This window comes from Betta splendens, chromosome 4 (assembly GCF_900634795.4).
Source record: "Betta splendens chromosome 4, fBetSpl5.4, whole genome shotgun sequence".
NCBI classification, from domain to species: domain Eukaryota; kingdom Metazoa; phylum Chordata; class Actinopteri; order Anabantiformes; family Osphronemidae; genus Betta; species Betta splendens.
Genome location: NC_040884.2, coordinates 16,657,175 through 16,667,417, shown reverse-complemented (window position 1 = coordinate 16,667,417; position 10,243 = coordinate 16,657,175). Strand labels below are relative to the sequence as shown.

The following is a 10,243-nucleotide window of genomic DNA, read 5'->3' as shown; positions in this document are numbered from 1 at the left end:
CACATGTCAGATACTGAAATCTAGCACATACATATTCATTTTATTCCGTGTTACGCATTTGTTAACTCTGAAAACCTTTTGCAGCATGACCAGAATGTACAATAATGTTTTGTGGGTTGGAACAGAGGTTGTCTGCTCAGCATCAGTTATATTGATTGACCTGCCAAAGGGTGCATTGACCTGTGTAGGTTAAAAAATGTATTGCAGTTCCCCTGACCTCTCATGCCATATAAGAGAAGGTTTTTATGAATGTTTTGACATTCTACAGAAGTGCAATGAAAATACAGAGCGTGATATTTGACATCCAAACAGCTGAGGCAGTCTGTTTTACCTGCTGGACAAATATACAGGCCTGCTACTGTAGCTCTTCCTGGCTGTTATGAACAGTACATCATGCTTTTTTGCTTGATAACCACTCTGGTTATGTGCCTCTGATCATTTGTTAGCATCAGCAGTAGATAAGATCAAAACAACACTTTGAATAAATAGAAACACATGTTAAAATGTATGACTATTAGGCATGGTGCATTATCTCACCAATGACTTTTCAGAAAAGCCTATATTATGTCTGTGCATATTTAGCTTGAATACATATTTTGTGTTTTATACTGCACATTTGCCTCTGTTTTTGGAATGTAATTTAAGGAGGTTTAACATTGTAAATCATACACAAAATCCTTTAGTATTCAACATACAGTAACTCTAAATTACTCAGAACCTGCCTCGGGCAGTTCATGAATGTACGTCTAGTCTCTGAGTGGGAATCATGCCAATTTATATACTTTGAAGCCAGATCTACTCTGAAAGCATCTCAGTCTCTCCACTTATGAATTATGAGTTATCCTGTGCTTGACATGGACATCTACTCATGTACATTTCATTCAGAAGACAGCTGGCAGGGACAATAAAATAATTATTTCTCTAATTACCTGCTGAAGGTCCCAAAAATGTTGTTGTGAAATGATATAGGCCTTACTGTAATGTCTATTTTATTTGACTGTATTTTCTTTTCTATTTTAATAATAATTGTTTTACAAATACTATAATACATTTGTGAAAGGGAAATCCAATTATCACAAACTTAACTCAATGAACCCTTCAACAAGACAACCAAAACAAACTAAAAACACCCACAGCCCTGCCCTCAGCTTCCACAATGTAAGATTTGTTCACTCATTCTTTTATTGCATTGTAGCATGTGAGTTAAGATGAGGAATCAATAGTAAGTCGTGTAAGTCTTTCACTAAATCTATAATGGAGACTGTTGTGGAAAAGCAATGCTCCTGTCCTTATTCACTCATTTCATGCATAAAACAAGGTCAAATCAGCTAATTGCCATTATGTTTATTCTAACTGGCTAAAATTGTAGGTTACTGCTAGAATGAATAACATGAGATGAAGAGTGACATCAAACACACTCAAATAGCACAAGCAAAGACAATTTATTCATTGTGTTAACTGAGCAGCCACTGAGCTTAAGTCCTCATACACAGCTGGTGTAAGAGTAATTAATGTATTATGATGACCTCTAACCTCACAGGGAAAAGCAACACAAAGGACCCATTCAGTTTTGTGAGAGAGTGTATTTTGAGGCAAACCCAACCTATGTTCTTCCAAAGTCATTCGTGAAACCGAAGCCATCGTCCCATTGGCCTTGTCACTGTTTGACATGCCTGCTGTAGCCGTCTTCCGCTCGGCTGCGGCTGCTGAGGATATGAGGGTGGGCACCGAGGGGCTCCTGTAATCTCCCATCGGCAAAGGACTCAGCGGAGAGGACTGAGTCAAGCTGAAGCACAGACATATTGTGCAAATAATTTATGGCTGATGCAGCGTTCATTTGAAATTAAGATGAAACGCGGAGCTTCCCACATGTAGGTAACTCATTAAACAGCGTGGCCTGCTCCATGTGTACACTGCTCCAACTTCTCCTGAGATTTGCTGTTTTGAGTTGTGCTTATACATAAATTCTAATTCCTTTGGAAACACTGACGCTGAGAGATTCTCCCGAGGCCCTCGTAGAGTGTGTTATGTGGTGTTTGACAGCGCCATGCAAATACAGTTCTCAACTCCTATTAAACTATTAAAGCAATTTTTAATGTAAAATCCAAAAAGGCTGCTATTTATGACAGATCAGGCTCGTTTATGTCCACAGCTGAATATTTGCTTGTTTTTGCTATCTGGCCACAAAAATCAACACACACTAAAGTTTGTTTGTCAGATCTAATTTAGCTTGTAGAAACACTGAATACTTGCTTCCAAGTGTCCTTGGTGCTATATCTAAGAGCTGCCACCCCTCCTCCCTCCTCCTCCCCGGCCCTCCCCCCTCTTGTGCCAACACATCAAGTGAAGGCAGTCTGATCAACCCTAATAGGGCCTGGTAATTAGAGTCTTTGCATAGAGCCTGTCTGCATGAGGCTGCCCTAAGCAGGTTGGGGATGGACTGCCATACACTTGACAGTGTGGAAAAAACAATGTAATGTTCAGTATATGGTCCAAATTAGCCTGGCACTGGTAAACACAATCCACTTTAAAACAATACTGACACTAATTAGGTAACCAATGTATCATTTCAGAGTTCAACTTTTAGTTGCTATATCAAATACTTGGAGAGGCAACTTGATGTTTCTTGAATACAAATTACAAGGGTAAGGCTTTAAAGGGCCTACAGCCCACATTAAAGGAGAAACAGAGAGTTTTGTGAAATGTGTGGGAAATGGGATCCTGATTATTGCACTTGACAAAGGTTATATGCAGTATTTAATCTGCACAGTGTGAATCACAAGCAGAGGACTCCACATTTATTTCTTCCCTATAACCTAAGGTGACAAATAAAGTGTTTACAATTGGTTTAGCTGCTGTACGTCTCCTGTACAAACACCGGTGCAGCACTGGCACAACTATACAGAAAATCCATCTTTTCTAAGCTTCTTCTCAAGAAGAAACAATTAGGACATGTCACTGAGTAAAAGACTGGACGACACATTAGTAATTAAGGATAACAAAAGAACTCCAGTTGTTCCCATGCTACAGGCTTCTTGAGAAACACGTACCGGTAAGTAAGTCGGAACACACACTTTAAAGGGTCTTTCTGAGAGCGTAGCAGCACCTTATGAAAAATAATCCTAAGTCATTTGTACGAATGAAATATAATTTTAGAGCTAACAATGGCATGTGTCACAGAAAGCTGATTTATGACTTTGCTATTATGAGCGAAATGAATAAGACATTTGCTTCAGCAACCACCCCCTCTTTTGAGTTCTGCACTTTCTCTGCACTTTTATTCTGCCTTGCTTCACTTATTGTTTCTTGTACATTATTTGTACATTGATGAAAGAGTGTTGACCACAAAACACATTTGCTCGACAGATAGTTACTTACTTACAGCTTGTAGATGGACATATAGTATGTTACCTGAACAATTATAAATCATGTATGTGGACTTTTTATTGTAGAGTTATAATTACAACAATGGTATTTTTCACATTTTGATTAGGGTTGATTTAGTCAACCCTTTGTAATTCAGCACTTTGTTTCACGCTGGGTTTTAAAATGGACAAGCATTTCTCTCTAATTTGTGTGTGATTGATCCATTATGGAAATGTGTTTTGCTAAAAAAAATATTTTTATATTTATTGGAGAGATTCACGTGTTGGAAATAGTAACGGAGATAACCAATATTATGGCATAATCTCTAAATTATAACGGTAGACGTATCATCTCATGTACAAAAATAGAACGGATGTAGTTATGATTCTCAACATGTTAATAAATAAAAAATAATATATTCAAATCCTTGTTTTCTTTTTATTCCTCACTGATGTATTTGGACGTGATCGCCTGTGTGACATTGGCTGCCGAACCGGGCTGGAGCTGCTGCTTCTGATTCGTTACCTCTGAAGCGGCTGCTCCCACAATTCAACAGGCAACAAAGGAAGAGGCCGTGAGCTGCCAAGTGTTAGCCTGCACAGAAACAAAGATGCTGCCTTGTTGGCTCATTCCACTCGGAAACGTCCAAAGCAACGTTTAGAGAAGTACCAGATCCGGCTGTAAAGGCGCTTCATACTTTCGTTTTGACACAGAAAATGACGGAAGGGGATATAAGGGGAATGTTTTCGACAGAAAACGTTCACAAAGCTAGCTAGCTAATTGGCTTATGTAGAGGCGTAGCTAACGTTAGCCAAGCTAACATTAGCCAACAATCGTCAAGGAACAAACACCTTTCATTAACATGTTCTAACGGTGGCGACACAGATGCCAATAACGGTGGGTTGTCTTTGCTCCAAAGAGGAGCGGAAGTGATCGGGTAAGTGACAATATGATGTGTCTTCGCATATTTACATTCGGTTTACGCTACTGATGACAAATTTACTCTGAAAGTAGAGAACGCAATGCTAACAAACCTAGCGTTGTTGTTCTTGCGTGCATGCCAGCATCTGGAGAACTGGTTTATCTAATGGGGGCGTCATGTTTTCTTCAGTGCTATTAAATAAGAGCATGAAACGTTGTTAGAAATCCACGTTTGGAAATAGTGCTATTATAAGTATGCTAACAGACGTAGCTAAGCTAACATGCATGCTTCTGTGTCCGTAGGCCTTTACCAGGTCAGATTAATTAATGAATTAAAATGCGTTTTGTTTGGGCTATAATATAATGTTATGCATTTTCCTAATGAAAATGCCACATGGATCAAAATGCAACACTTCAAACGAATTTCCTTTGTTTTCATTATAGCATCAAATGAAAGAGGGTGGTGGAAGTGGAACCTGACCCATCCAACTGAGTCACCATTTTCCTGCACATAACGGTGAGTAATCAGATTGTAACTGTCTTCTTTTATGATGGAGCTTTTTAATTTTTTTTAGCTGTGTCAGGTGTCAGGTGATGCAATAGGTCCTTTATTTAGGGATAGCAGTATTTTGGTTGTTGTTAGTGATCACTTAATCATAAAAAATGATGATCAAAACGGTTGTATTCAGTGATTATTCGGAAAGAAAAAAATATATACTTGGCACATATTTATTTTTACAGTGACTCTCAATGTCTCGGACCAAAAATATATCTCATCTCTATAACCTTGTGTTCTTTCCATAGAGCTTGATGACCCCGCTGTATGCATGACTTGTTTAATGTTGCCTGATGGAAGGATACTGTGGATAGTACTTTCATCAGGATATCAGGAAAGTCACCCCATGCCCCCTCTTTGGCGGGCTTGTCAGAATGAAGAAGATAAGCCTTAAGACCATCCGCAAGTCCCTCAGTATAAAGGGTAAGGAGGAGGGTGACTTTGTCATGCTCCAGCAGCCCTCAGTGACTTCAGAGTTTTCTAAGGAAGAGTCCCTTTTTGGGGGATGCTACACCAAAGAGCTCTCTGGTTGTGATCTTGGTGGAGAAGAGGACAAAGTGGGGCAGAGTAAGGGCCGGTCCAAAAGTGAGAGCCTGATGGGGTCACTAAAAAGAAGGCTGTCTGCAAAACAGAAAGCAAAAGTGAAAGGCGGCTCCTCTGCCGTAGACTCAGTCGACGATGATGACACCTTCTCATCCTCTTCTGTTCCCATCGGTTTCAGTGATGTGAAAGCTCAGAGACCACTTAGATCTGCGTCTTTACGGAGTCACCATTATAGCCCCTCACCTTGGCCTCTGCGGCCTGTCCACTCTGACGAGGCGTGTATTAAGATGGAAGTAAAAGTAAAAGCCATGGTTCACTCTCCTAGCCCCAGTCCAAACTTGAATGGTGTCCGGAAGGAATTTCATGATTTTCAGATGGAAGGGCTCTTTCAGGACCAAGCAGAATCTTTAAAGAATCTTCAGCAGCCCCAAAATGGCGAGCTGCATCTAAACATTGATGAAAATGACGTGCCTGTTGTGTTGGGGTTAACACCCCAGGACTACATCCATTATACAATGCCTTTAGATGAGGGAATGTACCCTGAAGGGTCCCACTCCTTCTGCCTAGACAGCTCCTCTCCTATGGAGGTGGTGACTGAAGCAGACAACGGGTCCCTCCATACAGACCATGGACAAGAAGAACATGAACTGGTTAATACAATGCCTTCAGATCTCTTCATGGAGACCTCAGTAAGTAGTCTTCTCATCGGCTCTGCCAGCGTGATGCTCCAAAGTTCAAAAGTAGAGGTCCCGCCTCCCCTCTCTCCGCTCCTGTCACCTATGACAAGTAATGGACACACCCCCAGGACATTTTCGGGGTTTGGATCTTCTGACAGCCAAGTAGCTGAAAGGGTAAGACATCACCTCAACTTTGACCCAAATTCAGCTCCTGGTGTTAGCCGGGTATATGACTCAGTCCAAAGCAGCGGACCCATGGTTGTGACCAGCCTGACAGAAGAACTAAAGAAGCTGGCGAGGCAGGGCTGGTACTGGGGCCCTATTACACGCTGGGAGGCCGAGGAAAAGCTGGTCAACTTGGTTGATGGCTCCTTTCTGGTCAGAGATAGTTCAGATGACAGGTACCTGCTCAGCCTGAGTTTCAGGTCACAGGGCAAAACCCTCCACACCCGCATTGAACACTCCAATGGACGCTTCAGCTTTTATGAACAGCCTGATGTGGAAGGACACACATCTATTGTTGATTTAATTGAACACTCTATTAGAGACTCGGAGAATGGAGCTTTCTGCTATTCCAGGTCCCGCCTACCAGGGTCTGCGACCTACCCTGTCAGATTAACCAATCCAGTATCTAGGTTTATGCAAGTGCGGTCCCTGCAGTACCTTTGTCGCTTTGTCATTAGACAGTACACAAGAATAGATTTGATCCAGAAACTGCCCCTACCTAACAAGATGAAAGATTATCTGCAGGAGAAGCACTACTGAGTTCACACACAGGACAGTGGTAACAATTTGCACTTTTGTGTTCATTTAAGAGATTTAACAAGGTTTACAGGCAACCACAGTTTTGAGAAGATTGCTTCTGGTTTCTGTTGATTTGTGTCCAGGTGACTGCCACCGTTTGGTCCTCCATTCCACTGCTCTGGTGTTTTTCACTAGTTTTAGAAGGCTCTACTAGCGTTTAAAATTGGCCAGTGCCTAATCTAATATAACAATATATTGGAGGTAAATATCCTTAGGTACATGCATTAATTGCAGACATTAGGCATGCATTGTTATGTATTGTGTAATAGCCATAAGTGCAAGTAGAGCAGAGCCTCAGTGCATTAGCTTCAGAATTAAAGATGGGTCAGTAGGAAAATCTCAATTAAAAAAACAGATCCACTAAATTGTACATGCCAAGTGTTTGGCAGACTGACCGGTGTTAATCAGCTTTTGCATTTTATCATTAACCGGATGGTCTCTTTCCGCATGGTCAGACAGGAAACCAGAACATCATTCAGCATTCATACTGTGTAGTTACTCATAACAAGGGTGGAGCGTCTCTCATGTTCACCTGAGGAAAAAAAATCAGTTTTGCTTGAAAGTATTAACAGAATTCTTTACGACTGTCAAAGTACATTACACTTGCTTCTGTTTGCCTACAGCTGCATGTGCTTAGATTTTGAGTCATGTTTGATACTTACAGCTGTTCCTGTACACAAACATTAATAGAAATAGATTTTTATCGGTTTTTCTATTGATTTCTAACACTAACCACAGTACTATATCAGTAAATTGTATCAAATCCTGTATAGGATCTCAAGGCTTTTTCAGGTCCATCATTACCATTGTGTTATAAAGGTTGTCCAGAATTTGCTGGTCTGTCGGGGGCTTCATTAAACAGTTGGTCAAATGAAGTAGCTTTAAATTGTGTGGCTGCATGCAGCCATTATTTGATTTGCAAACCTAAAGGTACTGATGATGCTGGATTTTAATGTGCTATTTGTATAAACTGCATCGAGGCGATGTATAAAACTTTTTGAAATATATTAGCATAAAAATTTACATGTTTCTGCATTAGGAATGTTACAAAAACTGTACTGCAGCTCAGGCCTAACGACTTTGTTAGTATCTGTAATTGTATCTGCATGTAGTGAAGACTTTAAGACTGTCGCCTAAGGAGGCGGTAGAGTTACTCTGAAACAAGAGATGATGTCATGTTAAAATAGTTGAAACCATGTTGACTGTGTGTCAAAGCGCAACTCTGAATGAAGTGTTTCATGCACAATTACCCCTCACAAGTGAAAAGCAGGCCAATAGTCAATTGACGCAACGCTGTCTCTGGGAGGGCTGCTCCTTAAACTCCCAATGCCAGCAATGAGCTGGATCCAGATCAAAGCAATCCCCAAACTGGCGTGAGCTTAGGTAAACGGATTTGGGAAAACCAGGGTTAAGTCCTCTTTGCCATCTCGGGGCCGTGGCAGGTGTTTCAGCATATGATAAAAGTTCCATTACAGCTGAATGACAAAAAAAGAAGAGCATACAGTGTTACAATTTCTTAATCACATTGTCCACTAGTCCATACAGAGATGCACTGCTCCACAGGTTCTCTGTGCTGGAGTAAGGGGGAAAAGCACAGTATGCTACACAAGTGCTTTATATGGATACTTTGACAGGGAAATTGTGTTTTCACCTTATGAATGAGCATCTGTTTTGACATCAGCGTCCTTAAAAGTATTTGTAGGTTAGCAGCGCATAGTTCTAGTTTTAGTTAGCTGGAAATGTTGGTGTCTGAGGATGTTACCATGAGTGTAGCACAGCAGAAATTAGATAGGAACTTTTGAACGGTGTTGCATGTTTAAAGGCGTAGCATTTTCAGGCTTTGAGTTGTGTAGGAATGAAGGATCTAGGCTGTGTGGCTTCTTCTGTCACAAGCGTTGGCTCGACGTTCTCTGTGAAAGAAATGTATTGTTTTAGAAGCCTTTAGTCAGTTTTTATTTGTGACATTTGCCATCTGTGGGGTAGGACTGTACAAAAGGAATGTACGCTTTCATTGGTGGGATCCGTGGTGTTTCTGTCTAACCAGGACCAGAAAGCATAAGAACCATTAAAACTGCATTGACCATTGTTTTTGCACTTGAATAATCTCCACTGACGTGCTTAGATCCTCTCCTGCCAAGAGTTGTCCCAATGGCTGGCAATTAGAGAAAAGAAAAAGTCACACATCTGTCCTCGCGTGTTCATATAACTGCTTAGAAATTAAGACGGATGGTTTTTGTCTCTGTCATATTTGTGGGATACAAAGGGTCAAGGCACCAGCACCATATCGTAGCCTCCGCTAATGCTAACGGGCTGTCAAGGAATGGGATCATGGGAAGAACATGAGTAGATCATTGATCGTCATCTTTGGGGTGCGTGTTTCAGTTGAAATGTGAAAATGTTAGTCTTCTTTTTTAAAGTATGTTCTCTTGGTTGTATTTCTACTTAAGTTTGCCGTTTGTCATATGTACGCGCAGGAACCGTTTCACATAGTGTGGCTGCTGTGATTCCTTGTTTCTAAATACTTTAGTTTCTTCTTGAACATTATTGCCTTCAATGGTCGATTCCAGAGGTTGACGCTTGTTCGGACTGCTGACGCATTTTGAATTAATAACAGCTGTTTAGCACTTAACAAGCTCAGTGATTTTATTTGTTTGCATCTTGATGAGTGAAGGTGACTGTTTACAACATTGTTTGGAAATGCCCCACCTTCCCGTTTTTAACCCTTCTTTTACATGACTATCTTGGTACAATTTGAGGACTCTTTATTTCATTTTAATGTGTTATACACATTTGTGCTGCTTATGGATATGATTGCCTTTCTTGTATTTAACAGTGGAGGGAGGGGGGGGTTATAGAATGTCACCAATGTATATGTATGTACATGTAATGACTTTGGTTTCATCTTGGGAGAGCAAAGCTGATTTGCTGTTCGTTAACGGCCATAGTCAGTTAAAAAAGCATTAGTAGCGATTAGTGAACCCTCTGTAGATTTCAGTTCATTACAGTTTACATTGGTTGTCAGCTGTCAACTTTCCAAAGTAGATGGTCTTTTTGTATTTTTCTTTTGGAAAAAAAATCAGCAGTGATTTATTGCACATTTTTGGATACAGTTCAAGAGTTTTTTGTATCTGCCAATTATAAATTATAAATAAAAAACTATATTCTAAAAAAAACCCAGAGTGACTGTACTTGTTTCATGTATCATATACAGCTTGGAGTCAGTGGTGCCAACAGGACCCTGACCGAGCTCGCTGTGTGTGTGTTAATAGATGGAATCATGGAGGTCTTAAGCAGATTCTCTCCACAGTGGATACAAATTGACAGCTAATCCCACAGCTCTGGTTGCCTAATTTACAATCCAGGCAGCCTTTAAATA

At 40.6% G+C, this 10,243-nt stretch overlaps 1 protein-coding gene across 1 annotated transcript; it reads left to right on the top strand.

Annotated features, from left to right (window-relative positions):
* The first annotated feature begins 3,899 nt into the window (after nt 1-3,899).
* Nucleotides 3,900-10,040, top strand: LOC114854123 (suppressor of cytokine signaling 6). Its single transcript, XM_029148229.3, has 3 exons — nt 3,900-4,303; nt 4,732-4,804; nt 5,092-10,040. Exon 3 carries the CDS (start codon nt 5,218-5,220, stop codon nt 6,826-6,828), a length of 1,611 nt encoding a protein of 536 aa, XP_029004062.1. The 5' UTR covers nt 3,900-4,303; nt 4,732-4,804; nt 5,092-5,217; the 3' UTR covers nt 6,829-10,040.
* The last annotated feature ends 203 nt before the right edge of the window (nt 10,041-10,243 follow it).